Here is a 19642-nt window from a genome sequence, read left to right on the forward strand (position 1 = left end):
GCGAAGGCAATACATGTCTAAAGAGTTCCCTGGCATAGCAAATTAATTAAAGCCAAAGAATTTATAGCAGAGTTCACAAAAGCCGTGAATATCTAGTTTCAGAGAAATGGTCAACGTCCCTAAAAATAAAATCTTAAACCATCATTAGGAAATCCAAGTTCTAGAAATGGTTCGGTGACAATCACCGATGCTCACAATACGATATCCCCACAAACAGTAGGGAAGAAAAAAACCCTATTTTCTCCTTTTTATCATTCATACGAAACAATCGTCTAGGGGAGGACAAAACCATTCATCACAGATAAAAAAAAACAAAAAAACAAAAAACAAAAAAAAAATAGTATAAGAAAATGGAAAAAAAAACAACACTTATCTCTGCTGTTTCTCTGATTCTCGTAGTGGGCGTTGCCGTGGGCGTTGTTGCTATGGTCTCCACCGGCGGCGGCGACGACAACGTCCCGAACCAAACTAATGAAAACAAAGACGGTCAATTGAACACCCACGCCAAAGCCGTGCAAGTCGCTTGCCAAGACTCCGATGACAATAAGTTTTGCGTGGACACCCTCAGCTCTGTGAACACCTCAGACCCAGCGGATTACATAAAAACGGTGGTGAAAAACTCCATGGACGACGTCATCAAAGCCTTCAACTTAAGCGACACTATCGTCCTGGAAAATGGCAAGCAGAACTCTAGCTTGAAGATGGCCATCGAAGACTGCAAAGACTTGTTGTTCTTCGCCATCGACGAATTAGAAGCCTCGAAGATTTTCGTCAGAGACAACAACATTAACAACATCCACGACCGCGTTGCGGACCTCAAAAACTGGTTGGGCGCGGTCGTAGCGTACCAGCAATCGTGCCTTGACGGTTTCGACTCGGACGCTGAAAAAGAGGTGCAGGCGAGGTTGCAGACCGGGGGTTTAGACAACCTCGGAAAGTTATCGGCGTTAGCACTTGACATTGTCGCAGGTTTGGCGCAGATACTCAACGCGTTAAACTTGAACCTAAGCACAAAACCTACTTCGTCTTCTCGGCGACTTCTTGACGTGGAACCAGATGGATTCCCGTCGTGGATGTCCGTCGCGGATCGCAAGCTTTTGGCGGGAAATTCTGTTGCACCCAATGCGGTTGTTGCAAAGGATGGGAGTGGACAATATAAGACTATTTTGGATGCTATTAACTCCTACCCTAAGAACCATCAAGGTAGATACGTTATTTATGTTAAGGCTGGTGTTTATGATGAGTACATCACGGTTGACAAAAAGAAGCCCAATCTGTTGATCTATGGTGATGGCCCCACTAAGACCATTGTCACCGGTAGCAAAAACTTCAAGGATGGCTGGAAGACAATTAGAACTGCTACATTCTGTGAGTTATTCCCACTTGTCTCCACCATTTTTATTTTCATGTTAAGATTAAATATTTTCCTTTAACGTATGAAGCATCACCTAACTTTATAATGACTATTTCTCACCGAGAACGACTCACCAGCTTGGACAACCCAACTAACATTTTTTTTTTTATTCATGAGATTTCACTCGCTTAAGTTAATTAATCTTAATTATCTTAATATCTTTAAGACTTTGCTCATGTCTTATTTTTTTTAAGAAAATTGTGATTGAAATTTTTTATTAGATTTCTCGTCCTAATTAATTAGTTTTTCTTCTTCTAATAATGGGTTTTTCATCCATAAATATGAGATATTGATGTAAAATATAGACTAGGTTTAATTAAAATATTCTAGCCTCAGCATTGTCTTAAATGACTGATGAATATTTGATGAGCATGTGCAGCGACGGTTGCAGAAGATTTTATTGCAAAGTCGATGGCATTTGAGAACACCGCCGGGGCGAGCAAACACCAAGCAGTGGCGCTTCGCGTGCAAGGTGATCGTTCCGCCTTCTTCGACTGCGCCATGCACGGATTCCAGGACACTCTATACGCCCACGCGCACCGTCAGTTCTACCGCAACTGCGAAATCTCGGGTACAGTGGACTTCATCTTCGGCTACGGCACCACCCTGATCCAAAGTTCCAAGATCATAGTGCGCAAGCCAGACCCGAATCAACAAAACATAGTTGTCGCCGACGGCACGGACCAGAAGAACATGCCCACGGGAGTGGTGCTTCAGAACTGCCAGATCCTGCCGGAGGCGGCGCTGGAGCCCACCAAGTTGACGGTGAAGTCGTACTTGGCGAGGCCCTGGAAGGCGTATTCGAGGGCCATCTTCATGGAAAACACTATCGGTGATTTGATTCAGCCAGATGGGTTTCTACCCTGGTCAGGGAACCAGTTTCTTGACACGTGTTTCTTCGCTGAGTATGCCAACACTGGCGCCGGCGCCGATGTTAAAACTAGGGTTAAGTGGAGCCGCGGTGTCCTAACCAAGGGTGATGCTGCCAAATACACTGCTGATCAATGGCTCCAAGCCAACTCATGGTTACCCGCCACTGGTATACCCTTCGATCTTGGCTTGACTAAGTAAGGCTTCAATTCAACACACGTCCGTGCATGCATGCATCCTTCTGTTATATCATTGTGTTTTGGCTGGCCTCTGAGAAAAACAACGACGACTAACGGCTTAGTATATATATCCCAAGTTAATTAGGTCAAACTCAAAAGCTTATTAATTTAGATGAGTTGAACCACAATGTGTTGTGAATAGACATTCGTAGATCATCATTAGAGATTCAAAGAGTGTGAATATATGTATGGTACAGATTACTAAGGTACCACCGTCGTATATATATATATGTTTGTATATATGGATGAAGGGCGTGAGAGATTTACATTGTGTGTGAAACCGAGCGAGACCCTATGTATATATAGTTTGTATATTGTCTCTTTAACTTGTCAGTTTATTCAGGCTTGTTTTAATCTTTCCTTTCTATATTCTTTTTGTCTGCTTTATTTGGATTTTACAATTTTGTTTAAATATTAAATTAGGTATTTCAACTAAATACAATCCACAGTATAGTGGCCTTATGATTTTAATTTGTATCTTAATTGGTGTTGGCCTGTTTGATAGAAGGATATTTCGTTCTTATTTAAATCTTTCAAATAAAAAAAGAGAGAAATCACACTTTTTTTTACTACTCACTGCTCTTTCTACTATCGATCAAAAAAATTATAATTTTTATGATCCTATCTTTAAATTAAAAGAAAAACTTATTAATGAGAGGGAAAACTTACAAAATTTGAAATTTTTAATAAATTTGAATTAATAAATAATAATAATAATAATAATAATAATAGTGCCTCTAACATTTATTTCACAACAAGTAAATAATAGTGATACATGTGTAAATTAAGTAAAAAATGTAAAATCATGATTGTTAAAATATATATATATATATATATATATATATATATATATATATTATCTTGGATATTTTTTTTGGTAAATGTATTATCTTAAACTTTCAAAATGACATGTAAATATTAACAGTATATTTTTTTTAATAATTGACACTTAAAACAATCGAGGGAGTAATTTAATATATATATATATATATATATATATATATTATATATATATATATATATATATATATATGTGTATTATTAAGATTTCGAATGTACTTTTTAATTTTACCAAAATATATGATGAAGATAAATGGTGAGTAAGGAACTAATTTATCTTTGTATATTCCACTTGAAATTTGATTAGGTCATTTATTAGAATTCAAATTCAAACATGACGTGTCTGAGATTAAAATATATGAGATAAGATTAAGTGACTAAGACTTTTAAACATAATATATTAATCTTAAGATTATTTATAGTTCAAGTGTAGAAAAAATAGGTAAAATATCTAAGGTATATTTTAATATATATAATATCATTATATATAGGATATCATGTTATACAAAATACCATTATATACATATAGAGAGAGAGAGTATTTAACAATATGTTTCTAAGTAATTTATATTTTAACTAATTAATCTCTACTACTAAATAATTTTTAAGAGAGAGAGAGAGTATTTAACAATATGTTTCTAAGTAATTTATATTTTAACTAATTAACTTTCACCGATCAACTCAGTTTTTAAAAATATCTACTTGCTTCCTGTGTACATACGCAGAAGGACACGTACGTACCGGAAAATTTACTTAGAGGAGATGAAATTTGTAATATATAGGAAAAAATTGAATCATTAGGTTGGACTAGTTGGAACTCAAAGTTAGAATAGTATATATAAAATATTAAATTCAAATTCTAGTACGTCATTTTAATTTTGATGATAAAAAATATATAGAGAGAAGAATTTTAGGAGGTGTATTGAATTGAAATTTTGAAAGATGTGTTAGTATAAAAAAGTTTTGTAGATTTTAATGAATTTTTATAGATTTATATCAAAAGATTTTAAAAGATTTTATAGATTTCATAGAAAAATATGGATTTGTAAAATATATTTAATGTTACAAAAATTAATAAAAAAAATATAACATAAATAATGAAGAAAAGTAAAGTTAATACAAATTGTTCTATCTCTTTGACAAATAATTATCTCTATCTTTTAACAAATAATTTTTTCCATACATCTACTACAAATGTTACATACAAAAAGTATCAATATAAGTACAATATATGTAAGTATATGTCTATTTGACATATAGTTACACATAATTTTAGTATTGATTTTGAATGAGATTTAACAACATATTTTGTGTCACTATAACCTATACCCACACTTTTTAATAATTATAAAATATATTGTAGTTTTTGTATGAGTAAAAGTAATTTTTAGTGACATTTATAGTGTCACTATAGAGTGTATGTCACTATATGACAATTTTCTTGTAGTGATCTAAGGTTATATTAGTCCTTTTTCATGCATTGATATATTTTATGCTCTTGAGTCTGAATAACATATTCAAAATTATGGTCTTTATTAACTAGTAGCATTGAATATTAAGATTCATCTATTGATCCAATTGAAAACTCATCAAAACGACATTTATTATGAAAAAAGTTATATAGTGCTACATAAATAGAAATGGAGGCACTAACTTAAAAATTATCAAACGTGGTTTAAAAATACCAAATATCTTATTGATCACATTTTTTAAGGACGCATGATATAAATTGAATACTTCATTTTTATTTTGAAGAAATGAGATAAAAAAGAACAAGAAGAGAGAGAGAGAGAGAGAGAGAGAGAATATGAGAGAGGGAAGAGAGAGAGGGAGATGAGAAAGAGAGAGAAACAAGAAAGGGGGAGAGAGAAGAAAGAAGAGGAGATCCCTATGTTTTTAAATACCGATAATTTTTTTAAGTGAAAAAAAAGTTTTAATTGAATATCATCGGATTTTGACAGACTTTAAAAAAAAATTATAATTATCTTAATTAAATACTACCGGATTTTGATGTACTCATAAAAAAATCATGATTTTCTTAATTGAATATTACATAATCATTTTATATTAAAAAAAATCTTAATTAAATACTACAAGATTTTTTTATAATAAAAAAAATATTTTAAAATTTATTACAATCCTAATTCAATACACTCCCTTAATCCATAACAACAAATCCAAAGAGAAAGTAAAGTTAATTATTAATGAAGGTAAAAGAAAATATTTATACAAAATATCATACAGTAATTCTTTTATTACCAAAAACAAATTTTTTATTTTTTCATTAAATATTAAAATATTTTTATTGTAATAAAATTTTTTCCATTAAAAATGCAATATTTATGAATTTTATAACATTGTTTTGTGATTAAATTTTTATTTAATTTTATTAATTAAATAATTTATATTGATGTATTGTTTTAATATTTTTAAACTTTAAGAATTAATAAATTCTTAGATTCTAATAGAGTAGTCCTAGTTCTTAGAAGACTCGTCTATCACTAATGTTCAATAGAACATGGATGACAAGAGAGTTTACAACATGAAGCATTTTACTCAACCAATTAAATTAGACCTGCTGATTATATAATTGATATATATTACATTACAGTGTTATTTATGAATTTTGAATTTAATTATTTTCCCTTTAATTCCAATAATATATACTCTAATTAATGAGATATCATTTTAATTAGTTAATAAGCATTTGAAATTTGTACCGGAGAGACCGTATCGGTCACGTGGGCCAACACGTGCCATTTCGTCAGACACTCATGCATAGCCACGTACAAGCATCACCATCAACGTCGGCTCGGCATGAGGCCGAGAACCGACATCAGTCTGGTTAATGCCAATATGGACCATCATCACTCATCGAGTCGGCTCGGTCAAGTACCGTTCCGACATAGATCATACCGGAAGTATACAGGCTGCCGTATACGGACTAGACGGTTCGGTCATTTGCCGTTCCGACTAGTATTGAATAGACGGCTCGGCCTCTTGCCGAAGGGTTAAGCAAGTCATAACGGTAATCACAATCAAGAAAGGTAAGTACATGATTAAAGCCTAACGACCAATTAGTACCGTATTACCTAATTTGGTAAATATCTGAGAGGGCTCATCACGCTCAGGCCCATGTCAGATGCTATAAATAGGTCACACATAACAAGGTATGTCATTGTTCATTTATTACCCTAGAAAATCGTGCTCACACTGACTTAAGCGTCGGAGTATCTTTTGCAGGTACCTCCCCCTCCGAAGAATCCACCTGAAGCTCTCGTTCGGTCCTCATATTCCCCTGAAGATTACGAGTGTACCCCCAGGCAGGTACATTTTGGCGCCCACCGTGGGGCCGAACCGATAGCTCTCGAAAAAGACGTATCCAGCACTGTTTCAACGTCATGGTGAAGACAAGGAAGACTAACGCTGAACACCAGTCCGAGGAGGAGCATCAGTCTGGGGCCGAAACGGTAGAGGAGACAAACTTGACCGATGTGGTACGACAGATGAAAGAGGAAATGGTTGCCATGAAACAGCAGCGAGAGAGAGATGCCGCCGAGATGGCTGCATTGAGAGAAGAGAATGCTGCCCTGAAAAACCAATACCGAGATCCCACATGGAAACCATCCGAGACGACCCATACTCAGGGGTCGTTTCATTCACACGGACACCACACCCCTGCCAACCACACCTCTATTGCCACCCCAGCCGCTCATGCTTCAGCTAGTCGGCCGATACTGCCGATGCCGGTCGGAGCACATCGGCATCCCTTTACATCAAATATCATGCAGACCGCGCTTCTTGATCATTGGAAGTCGTTGCCTCTCGACAAGTACGATGGACCACTGATCCCGATGAACACGTAGATGTGTTCTTGACTCAAGTCACTTTGAGCACAACCGATGATGCCGCCCTATGTCGAATTTTCCCAACATCGCTAAAAGGACGAGCTCTGAGTTGGTTCACTCGGCTTCCGGCCAACTCAATTGATTCGTTCAGTACATTGGCCTCCCAATTCACAATTCAGTTTGCTACCAGTAGGCCTCACCAACTGACCTCGTTGGCACTGGTGAGCATTCGTCAGGAGAAAAAGGAATCCCTTCGGACATTCATGAGCCGATTCAACAAGGCGGCATTGGAAATCCGAGACCTAAACCCAGCCGTCGCCCTGCATCATCTGACTACCGCCTTGAAGCCAGGTCCCTTCGCCAACAGTATTTGCAAGAAGCCACCATCCGACATGGATGACCTTCGGCGACGAGCCGATAAGTATATGCAAATGGAGGAGCTAGCTGAGTTCCGCAACCAAGCTAGAGCAGAAGTAGCGGCAAAGCCTGAAAGGCCAGCCGAGAATAATTTCCGAGGTCGCCCGAAAGAATTGGTACCTCGGGAGAGACCCCCTCGCGGCCCAAGGTATTCCCAGTACACAACAAAATCTTGTCGCTACCACCGCAATCGGGGGCATTCGACAGAAGAATGCGCGGCTTTAAAAGACAAAATCGAAGACCTAATCAAACAAGGCCAGCTACAAGGTTTCATCGACCGACCACACACAACCCGGCACGCCGACCGGTCAAGACGGCATGATCCTGAGCAAAGGAGAATGGAAACACGTCAGTATAGAGAACGGAGCCGGTCCAGAGAAAGACGAGATGTCGAACCCTCGTCACAGCCTCGGCGAGTCATCAACACCATACCAGGTGGATTTGCTGGTGGTGGCTCATCTTCCTCATCGCAACGGAGGCATCTACGGGCCGTTCGGCATGTTCACGCCGTTGAAACAGTCCGTCGGCAATTACCTACTATCACCTTTACCGAAGCCGATTTCAAAGGCATTGATCCGGAGCAAGACGACCCAATGGTAATCAGTGTAGAAATCCATAACTGCATTGTGCGTAAAACGTTGGTAGATCAGGGAAGCTCGGCAGATATCTTGTACTGGAACACGTTCAAGCAGTTGGGTATTCCAGAATCCGAATTGGTCCCCTACAACGAGCCACTGGTGGGGTTCTCTGGTGAGCGAGTGAAGACGAAGGGGTATATCAAGCTGTCCACACGGTTCGGATTTGATGAAGCTGATCACCGCGATATCCCAGTCAAGTACGTAGTGGTGCATGCCAACACATCTTATAATATTCTGCTAGGACGACCGTCCTTGAATCGGCTCGGAGCCATTGTCTCCACTCCTCATCTAGCCATGAAGTTCCCAGCTGAGTCCGGACGAATCGTCACCATACACGCTGACCAGAAAACGGCGCGCGAATGTTATTTTAGTAGCTTAAGGTTGCCGAGAATGGAGGAGCCGACCGAACCGAGAAGGGTGCACTCGGTTTCGCAGCAGTCGGCCATCGACCTCGATCCACGAATCGATCAGGATGAGAGGGTAGAGCCCATTGAAGATAAACAACCCTTCCAAGTAGGAACGACAAAATCCCAAGTTACTTACTTGGGAACCTATTTAACCGAAGGGGAGCGCCTAGCCATTCAGCGTGTGGTCCTCGAGAATAGAGACTTGTTCGCTTGGCACCCATCCGATATGCCTGGCATTGACCCCAATTTCCTGTGCCACAAGCTCTCCGTTAGCAAAGAAGCTAGGCCGATTGCTCAACGGCGCCGGAAGACGGGGGAAAAAAGAAAAATCGCCATCGAAGCAGAGGTGACCAAGTTGCTAGACACTCAGTTTATCCGAGAGGTGCACTACACGACTTGGCTGGCTAACGTTGTCATGGTTAGAAAGTCAAATGGGAAATGGCGTATGTGCACCGATTATACCAATTTAAATAAAGCTTGCCCAAAAGACGCCTACCCACTCCCGAACATCGATCGGCTCGTCGATGGGGCATCCGGCCACAAATTCTTGTCTTTTCTGGATGCTTACTCGGGATACAATCAGATCCGGATGCACCCCCAAGACGAAGAAAAAACTGCATTCATCACCGAAACAGCCAATTACTGTTACCGGGTGATGCCGTTCGGATTAAAAAATGCCGGGGCCACATATCAACGTTTGATGAATAAAATCTTCCACAACCAGATCGGCCGAAGCATGGAAGTGTATGTTGATGATATGGTGGTAAAATCAAGTGATGTATCGGCACATACGCATGACTTGGCCGAAGTGTTCCAGGCGCTTCGACAACATCAGATGAGGCTCAACCCCGAGAAATGTGTGTTTGGAGTTTCGGGCGGCAAGTTCTTGGGATTCATGCTATCCAACCGAGGCATTGAGGCGAATCCGGATAAATGCCAAGCCATCTTGGACATGAAAAGCCCGGCAACGTTGAAAGAGGTTCAAAAGTTAGCCGGACGGCTCACTTCGTTGTCTCGCTTCCTTCCCTGTTTAGCCGAGATTGCAGGGCTGATCCTACTCTTGCTGAAGAAAACAGAACGATTCAAATGGACCCAAGGGTGTGAAGAAGCTTTTCAGCAGTTTAAAAACCGGCTCGGCATGCCCCCAGTATTATGTAAACCGGTCGTCGATGCAGACATGATTATCTATTTGTCGGTTTCGGACAGATCCATCAGTGCCGTTATGATGCAAGAAAACCAAGGTCAACAACTCATCTATTTTATTAGTCGGACGTTGCAAGACGCCGAGCGACGTTATCAATTGCTCGAGAAGGTTGCCCTAGGACTCGTCTACGCCGCCCGACGGTTGAGACAATACTTTCAAAGCCATAAGGTTGTCGTCCGAACCGACTGTCCGATCGCAAAGGTCCTTCGGAAGCCAGAAATTGCCGGCCGAATGATGGCGTGGTCGGTTGAGTTATCCGAATTTGACATATCCTTCGAGCCGAGGGGCCCTATTAAATCACAACACTTGGTAGATTTCGTCAATGAGCTCACTCCTCCAGGATCTTTCGAAGACCAACCTTGGATCCTTCATGTGGATGGATCATCTAACGCCCAAGGTAGTGGTGCGGGCATAATCCTCGCTAATCCTTCGGGCATCACAATTGAGCAATCCCTTCGGTTCGGCTTCCGCGCGTCCAATAACCAGGCCGAGTATGAACCTTTAATAGCCGGACTTAGACTAGCAACAGAGATGAATGTTAAGAAGGTCATATGCTGGATCGACTCGAAAGTAGTCGCCGAACAAGTCAACGACAACTTTCAAGTCAAAGATGCTAATTTGTTGCAGTATTATCACCTCTTCCGAAAACTCAAAGATGATTTCACCGAGGTTCAAATTCGGCATATTCCAAGAAGTAACAACGAACGAGCCGATCAGTTAGCTCGGCTCGCCAGCACCAGAAAGCTGGGACAGCTAAGAACAACAATTCACCTCGAAGTCCCCTCTCCAAGTGTGGCCGTCGAGTGCATGGCTGCCGAGGTCGAAGTTCCAAGCTGGCTGACTCCTATTCGGAACTTCATCCTCCAAGGAGAATTGCCAACTGATTCGGTGGAAGCCAGAAAATTGCGAACCCAAGCAGCTCGGTACTCCATCATAGCCGGCGAACTCTACAGGCGCGGATTCTCCACCCCGTTGCTTAAGTGTATTGACAATCTCCAGGCCGACTATGTGATGAGGGAAGTTCACGAAGGTATCTGCGGATCCCATTCCGGAGGCCGAACTCTTGCGGCAAAGGTGTCACGAGCCGGTTATTATTGGCCGACTCTAAAAGGAGATTGTGCTGAGTTTGTTAAGAGGTGCATACAGTGTCAACGACATGGAAATTTCATCCATGCCTCGGCCGCCGAACTACACAGTATCAGCTCTCCATGGCCGTTTGCGTTATGGGGAATTGACGTACTTGGCCCATTCCCCATGGCGAGGGGACAAGCTAAGTTCCTTCTCGTGGCAGTAGATTACTTCACAAAATGGATTGAGGCCGAGCCACTTGCTTGCATCTCTGCTGCTAACGTCCAAAAATTTGTATGGAAGAGCATCATCACCCGTTTCGGCATCCCATATGCCATCATTTCAGATAACGGTCTCCAATTCACGGACAAAAGGTTCAACTCATTCCTCGAAAACCTTGGCATTCGGCACAGGTTCACATCGGTTGAGCACCCTCAGTCGAATGGCCAGGCCGAAGCGGCCAACAAGGTTATCCTTACCGAACTGAAAAGAAGACTCGGCTCGGCAAAAGGAGTATGGGCTGATGAATTACCAGAAGTCCTCTGGGCATACCGGTGTACACCACAGTCCACCACTAAAGAAACCCCCTTTCGCCTAACATATGGTGCCGACGCAATGATACCGGTTGAAGTAGGGGAGCCATCATTCAGACGACAACATTTTCAAGAGGACTCCAATGACGCATCTCTTCGGGCTGAACTAGATGTTCTTGAGGAAGTGCGGGACAATTCGCAGGTAGTAGCCGAAGCATGCAAGCAACGCATGAGTCGGCGCTTCAATTCTAACCTCAAACCAAGAACATTTCACGACGGAGATCTTGTATGGAGGGCAACCGGCTCGGCAAGGCGCAACCCGTCTGAGGGCAAACTGGCAGCCAATTGGGACGGCCCGTTTCGAGTACGACACGCTCTTCATAACGGGGCATACAAGTTGGAAGAGTTATCCGGCAAAGTCCTCCCACGAACATGGAACTCTACGCACTTGAAGACTTACTATAGCTAGTTGTCTATTTCACAAACTTGTAAACGTTGTAAGGGTGCACTCTTTTCCTTGAACCGGTCTTTTTCCCTCTTAAAAAATAGTGAAAAGAGGTTTTGGCCGGCAAGGTTTTTAACGAGGCATCCATTTATCAATGACAACACGATTCAATCACTCATGCTTTAATTAAATTATTCAAGTCTTCCCTCCCGAGATATCTCTCGGCCAAGGATGTGGCTTTAATTAAATTATTCAAGTCTTCCCTCCCGAGATATCTCTCGGCCAAGGATGTGGCTTTAATTAATTATTCAAGTCTTCCCTCCCGAGATATCTCTCGGCCAAGGATGTGGCTTTAATTAAAATATCCAAGTCTTCCCTCCCGAGATATCTCTCGGCCAAGGATGTGGCTTTAATTAAATTATTCAAGTCTTCCCTCCCGAGATATCTCTCGGCCAAGGATGTGGCTTTAATTAGTCTTCCCTCCCGAAATATCTCTCGGCCAAGGATGTGGCTTTAATTAAATTATTCAAGTCTTCCCTCCCGAGATATCTCTCGGCCAAGGATGTGGCTTTAATTAAAATATTCAAGTCTTCCCTCCCGAGATATCTCTCGGCCAAGGATGTGGCTTTAATTAAATTATTCAAGTCTTCCCTCCCGAGATATCTCTCGGCTAAGGAGACGGCTCACGCAAATTAAGTTGTTAATCACCACAAGAGTTTACGCCAGTATATAACATAAAGAACGGAGAAATTTCATTAAAAAAAAAAAAAAGAGAAGGGTACATTATCAATAGGCGCTATCGGCCCCATAATACAAAAAAACATTTAAGATACTACTTCTGGCTCCCCCTGAACTGGACCATCCTCAGGCGCAGCCTCCTCGTTCAGAGTCTCCTCTTCGTTCGGCCCAGCTGGCCGAGCCGGAGCCTCCTCGTCGGCTTCCTGATCAGGTGGAATGGAGGTCATATCCACCAACTTCCCTTGGAAAAAATCTTTTGTCATGTCCAGGTGGAAGTCAGGAGGAAAGTCGCCGAAGTAGCAAGCCTGCCGAGCAGCTTGAGCAAAACCGGCCTGATGCTGACTGAGAACCTTGGCGCGCGCCTTTTCCTGATAAGCACCAAAGGCAGCCTTTTCAGCATCCAGCTCCTTGCTCAGAGCTGTCACCTTATCAGTCTCGCCCTTCAGAGCAAGTTCGAGACGCTGTAACTTTAGGGCCAAGTCATCAGCGGTTCTTCCTCGGCGATCCACCTCGGCCTGGTACTTGCTACTAGCCGTCTGGGTGTCGGTCAAAGCAGCCAGTGTCTCTTGAAGAGACTTCTCCTGCTCAGCTAGCTGTTTGCGCAACTCGTCAGCCTCACCGTTCGGCTGCATGACAATACTCTGTGCCATGGCCACAGCGCGCACTTGGAACTCACAAAAGAAGCTCCATTTCTGCGCTGAACTCATTCGGCTCAGCAGCCCCTGGCCTACCTCGGAGGTCAGGTCTTGACTCAGGAAATCCTGAGCGTTAACATTGCCAGCCAAGAAACTTGGTGCCGACAAGCTTTCGGGAACAGGGGGGCTGGCCACTCGGCGCTGTTTCGCCCGGCGACTCTCCTCCTCGGCCCTAGAGTCAGGCCTTCTTTTTTCAGGTTGGGGCCGGGTGGTCTTCTTCGGCCGAGACGTGGGTCCGACCCCGCTACCTTGACCAGCTGGTTGATTCACGCGCGCGGCGGGCGCAGGCCTATTCACGGTATTCGATGCTAGTTGGTTCCGAAGCAAGTTGCGGATATCCAAATCATCATGAGCCGCCATTATACCTGCACATCATTAGTCAAAATCAATGATAACACTTGAATTCAAACAAGTAGGAAAAATACCATACCGATTAATTCTTCAACCACATCGGCCGAATCAAACAATCGGACAAGAGGACGGCATGGTAAGGGCCGAGGCAACTTGTCTAAAAAATCAAGACTTCCTCTCTCCTCTGGGGACATGCATGACTTGGAAACCGTGTCATACTTGCGCGGCTTCCGGGTCCAGTAGAAGGGAAATAGTGGATTTCCCTCAGCGTCAAAGAAATACTTTTTCCCTGGTTCCGGCCGAATCATCACCTTCATAAATCCCACTTTAAATTTTTTGTAGGAGGTGGTGAAAGGTTGTAGCAGACAGTCACTGTGGCGAATCAAAGACAGCCACTTGGCCTTCCTCGTCGGCCGAGAAGTATAGAAATGCAAAAATAGATGTGGAGTAGGAGAGAGACCGAGACCCAGACACAAATGCCTGAACCCTTGCATAGCGGCCCAGGTGTTCGGGTGAAGTTGACTCGGCGCCACATTCAAAAGCCGAAGCATACCCATGAAGTAATTGTCAAACGGGAGAGATATCTTCAAATCCCGGAACATATAATCATACACATAGAAAAAGGGGTATTTAGAAGTCCCCTGACTCAAATAAACAAAGTCCGGATTTGACACCCCGTCGCCTCGGCACGGTTGAAAGAAGATGGCAGAAGGGTCCTCATCTTCAGGAAAGTCCAAAAACTTCACGGCCGATACAAAATCCACAAGAGATTTCTTACTTGTATACCGAGAGTATACACTACCAACCTCACCGTGCACCCATGAATATCCCGGAGTTGATATGGGAGGGAACACTCTTGATGAATCTCCACCCCGACTAGGTTGCTCATCGAAACCTACAGCTGATGCCGAATCACTCCCACTTTGAGAATGACCGGACCCAGAAGCCGACTCCATGGAATTGTCCCCATTAGATGCTGAAGCCGATGGTGCATCCTGGTTCGGCGTCGCCCTTAACCTAGATTCCCCTTCGTCCCCAGAAGAGTCAATGTTAACAACATCCAAATTAGCCATTACGTACCTGATGGTTGAGCTTGACCTATCGTTGATAATACTCAAAACGCTTCCAAACAACTTCGGCTCGGAGCAGCTAATGAATTTGCACGAAAGAGCCCTCACCTCCTTACACTTATTTATAGGCGTCTCTAATGAGCACCTGAAATGACACCCCCTCGTGCATACCGTTGGATCATCTAGATCCAACGGTTTGGGATACGCGACTCTTCGCATGCGTCATTAATGCCCAACGGACACAACCCTTCGCCTCCCGCCGCAACTTTGCATGCGTCATTAATGACCAACGGTTATATCCCTTCGCTTCCCACCATAACTTCTCGCGTACGCCATCAAATGCCCAACGGTTACAACCCTTCATATCCCACCATCAGTTGTAACCCTCAGCTTCTTCTTCAAGACACCGACTGAAAAATCCTGTTTTTATTTCATTAACCTTTCGCGTCGCTTCGCTCCTCAAAGGTTGGGGGGCTTGTGTACCGGAGAGACCGTATCGGTCACGTGGGCCAACACGTGCCATTTCGTCAGACACTCATGCATAGCCACGTACAAGCATCACCATCAACGTCGGCTCGGCATGAGGCCGAGAACCGACATCAGTCTGGTTAATGCCAATATGGACCATCATCACTCATCGAGTCGGCTCGGTCAAGTACCGTTCCGACATAGATCATACCGGAAGTATACAGGCTGCCGTATACGGACTAGACGGTTCGGTCATTTGCTGTTCCGACTAGTATTGAATAGACGGCTCGGCCTCTTGCCGAAGGGTTAAGCAAGTCATAACGGTAATCACAATCAAGAAAGGTAAGTACATGATTAAAGCCTAACGACCAATTAGTATCGTATTACCTAATTTGGTAAATATCTGAGAGGGCCCATCACGCTCAAGCCCATGTCAGATGCTATAAATAGGTCACACATAACAAGGTATGTCACTGTTCATTTATTACCCTAGAAAATCGTGCTCACACTGACTTAAGCGTCGGAGTATCTTTTGCAGGTACCTCCCCCTCCGAAGAATCCACCTGAAGCTCTCGTTCGGTCCTCATATTCCCCTGAAGATTACGAGTGTACCCCCAGGCAGGTACAAAATTCTTGTTTAAGACCTTTAATATCATTTTGTAAGTTGAAAGTTTCTGAAATTAACCTCTATAAATCTATTGTATATTTCTATTACATATAGTGGATTAGTTAACACGAGTTTTGCAAATTGAGCAATCGCAAAAACTATTATTCTCCGCTAGCTATTTAGATCGTCTTTTGAAAAGGATAAGTTTTTTAATTGATAAAATACTTCATATTTTATTAATAAATATATTTCTTGTTTATTGTGAGTCGTAGTTTATTAATAGTTGATAAATGGGTCATGTTTGTTAATTTTAGAAGAGAAAAGAAAGGAAGAAAAAGTCGAGGATGAAATTAAAAGGTTATGTTTGACTAAATTTACGGTATCCACAGCAGAAAAGGCGCAAAGCCATGTATAGACCACTGAATGTGCAGGTTTTAAGGAAGTAATGTGAGTATAAATACCTAGCGACTCCTGCATTATTTTTCATTGCAAACTCCTCAAACAACATCAATAAAGGGAAGGAAAAACAACCTTCCTTCCCCCCAATAAACCCTTCTGTTCTCTCCGATTTGGCTTCATATCAATTTATATAAGTCGTCAATATCGGAGGGAACACCAACCCCGAATAAAAAAAAAAGGAGAGCTATAACCCAAAAGCAGAAAAAATGAACGGCAAAATACTGGGCCCCGCAGTCTCTCTGATACTGGTGGTGGGTGTAGTGATCGGTGTGGTGGCCGTGGTTCAAAGCCCAAAAGGAGGCGAAGGAACGAACCTGAAAAGCCACAACAAGGCGGTGTCAACGATGTGTCAAAACTCAGACAACCAGAAGTTGTGCGAAGATGTGTTGTCCTCATCCAACAGCTCAGACCCAAAGGACTACATTGCGACAGTTGTGAAAACCTCAATGGACAGTGTGATCAAAGCCTTGAACATGAGCGATAGATTCTCCGTGGAACACGGCAACAGCAGCGCTGGCATGCAGATGGCTCTGGACGACTGCAAGGACTTGTTGCAATCCGCCATGCACGATCTGGAAGCCTCTGGCGTGATGGTGAAAGAGAGCAACATTCAGGACGTTAGCCAACGCACTGCGGAACTCAAGAACTGGTTAGGCGCTGTGGTTGCATACCAGCAATCGTGCCTCGACGGTTTCAACACCGACGGCGAGAAAAAGGTGCAGGAACAGTTGCAGGCTGGAAGCTTGGACGATGTCGGCAAACTCACCGGTCTTGCACTCGATGTCGTCTCTGGAATCACACACATTCTCGAATCCCTCGACTTGAACTTGGCTCTCAAACCTGCTTCTCGTCGCCTTCTTGAGATCGACAACGAAGGCTACCCCACATGGGTCTCCGCCGCTGATCGCAAGCTCTTGGCTCAGATGAACAATGGCGGAGTTACTCCCCATGCTACAGTAGCCAAGGATGGCAGCGGCCAATTCAAGACCATCTTGGATGCTATCAACTCCTACCCCAAGAACCACCAAGGTAGGTTCATCATCTACGTCAAAGCCGGTGTCTACGACGAGTACATCACCGTTGACAAGAACAAGTTGAACCTTCTCATCTACGGAGATGGCCCCACCAAGACCATCATCACCGGACGCAAGAACTTTGCAGAGGGAACCAAGACAATGAGGACGGCCACCTTCTGTAAGTCCAATATATACATATTATGTCATATAATATGGACGTATTAAATACAATACTAATGTACGTATATATAATTGAATGTGTGTGCATGCATGCAGCTACTGTTGCCGATGATTTCATGGCCAAGTCCATTGCATTCGAGAACACCGCCGGAGCAGAGGGACACCAAGCAGTGGCCCTCCGCGTGCAGGGTGATCGTTCAGTGTTCTTCGACTGCGCCATGCGCGGATACCAAGATACATTGTACGCACACGCTCACCGTCAGTTCTACCGCAACTGCGAGATCTCTGGAACAATCGACTTCATCTTCGGCTACTCCACCACCTTGGTCCAAAACTCAAAGATCATCGTGAGGAGGCCCATGTCGAACCAGCAAAACATCGTGGTGGCTGATGGAACAGGCCAGAAGAACATGCCGACCGGTGTTGTCCTCCACAACTGCGAGATCATGCCCGAGCCAGGTCTCTTCCCTGACCGCATGACTGTGAAGACATACTTGGCTAGGCCATGGAAGGCATTCTCAAGGGCAGTGTTCATTGAGAACACCATTGGTGACTTGATTCAGCCAGAAGGATACATTCCATGGAACCCAACTGAACCCAACACTCAGGACTGTTACTTCGCTGAGTTCGGCAACACTGGACCTGGTGCCAATACTCAAGCTAGGGCCAAGTTCGGAAAAGGTCTCATCAGCAAGGCGGAGGCTACCAAGTTCACTGCGGAACCATGGCTCCAAGCTTCCTCTTGGTTGCCTGCCTCTGGCATTCCTTTCGATCCTAGCTTCACCAAGGCTTAAGCCCTAGATGTTGAGTGTTATAATCTCTTTTTAGCATACGTTTCTCAGAGGAAGAAACAAAAAAATATAGGAAATCGATTTCTCGGTACTGCTTTTTTTTAATGCAGACATAGTCAATCGATCCTTTATCCTTCGTTTGAGGAACCCATTTGTAATCGTTATTTTTCTTTCTTTATGTATCAACCATTTTGATCTCTGTTTTCGATCGGTATGGACTGGTGATAACAGAAGCAATCAAATTTTTCCTTTAACTATTTGGTATTATTATATTTTTTTGCTACATTTTAATTAATCATATATATGCACACTGAGCTGATTGTGTTGTGTATGATGATCTCACTATCAATTAATAATATTCCATAGTCCTTGACTTCCAAAAAGATACATATGGAAAAATAGCATTTTTAAAGTATAACTGCATTCTAAAATTACTATTATCTGAAGATTAAACAAATACTTACCAATAAGAAATCCACCACCCTATGCTTAACTTTCAATCGAAATGAAGCAATCACCGTGTATTTTCAACAGAGAATGGATTCTTTACTGAAAGAATTTAAAGATTTTTGTCGTATATAGATGACATATAAGTTGTTACTAATAAAGATTTAATAGATCATTTTAACAAAGTATCATCAATACTTAATAAGTGTTAATTTAGAACATGAAGGTGTCTTAAGCAAGAAAAAATATGTTAGCTCCCCCATTGAATGTCAGTCTCCAAATTGCTCCCCTATTAATCAATCAACCAAGATAGCAGCGATGAAACCATTTTTGATTGATAGACCGATCTTTTTGTTGCTAAGTGATCGAATAATTTCAGTTCCTAAAATGGCTAGGCGATTAGGCTTTTTGCGAATAAAGCCTTTCAGTCGCTAAGGTGTTTAGCGATCGAATATGTAATATATACTTTTTAGTAAAATAACTATATACTAAAAGTCTATTTATTTATTTTGTTATTCATAAAAGTTTTGTCACTGTACATGATTTTTCCCCTCTTCTTACATTGTGAATATTAGTATAACGATTTTTTTATTCTTTTTCTTCTCAGTTGTTGATCTCGTTAAAATTAATAGTGTTATATTTAATTTTGAATTATTAAATATAAGTACAAAAATACTTGAATTATTTTTAGCATGAATAATTTAAACAAGAAATAATAAAATGTTAATCTTTTTATAAGTAATTAAGGTGAGGTTGACGGTTGTTGACTTTGAGGTGCTGTTTACACCATATTTTTAATCTATTTTTTTATTCTCATTATAACATTCATCTTTTTTTTTTTTAATCTTTTTCTTTCATCCATTTATACGTCCAAAAAAAGATGTATATTTAATACTT

At 42.1% G+C, this 19642-nt stretch overlaps 2 protein-coding genes across 2 annotated transcripts; both read left to right on the top strand.

Moving 5' to 3' along the window:
• Positions 1 to 202: 202 nt before the first annotated feature.
• LOC109809520 (pectinesterase/pectinesterase inhibitor) lies at positions 203 to 2877 on the top strand. Its single transcript, XM_020372854.3, has 2 exons — positions 203 to 1368; positions 1794 to 2877. The coding sequence occupies exons 1-2, from the start codon at positions 351 to 353 to the stop codon at positions 2483 to 2485; spliced, it is 1710 nt and encodes a 569-aa protein (XP_020228443.1). The 5' UTR covers positions 203 to 350; the 3' UTR covers positions 2486 to 2877.
• A 13442-nt stretch (positions 2878 to 16319) lies between these two features.
• LOC109794595 (pectinesterase) lies at positions 16320 to 18552 on the top strand. The gene is made up of 2 exons (XM_020354042.2): positions 16320 to 17505; positions 17604 to 18552. The coding sequence occupies exons 1-2, from the start codon at positions 16518 to 16520 to the stop codon at positions 18299 to 18301; spliced, it is 1686 nt and encodes a 561-aa protein (XP_020209631.2). The 5' UTR covers positions 16320 to 16517; the 3' UTR covers positions 18302 to 18552.
• The last annotated feature ends 1090 nt before the right edge of the window (positions 18553 to 19642 follow it).

The sequence above is a fragment of the Cajanus cajan genome, chromosome 7, assembly GCF_000230855.2.
Source record: "Cajanus cajan strain Asha chromosome 7, NIPB_CcT2T_4, whole genome shotgun sequence".
NCBI classification, from domain to species: Eukaryota; Viridiplantae; Streptophyta; class Magnoliopsida; order Fabales; family Fabaceae; genus Cajanus; species Cajanus cajan.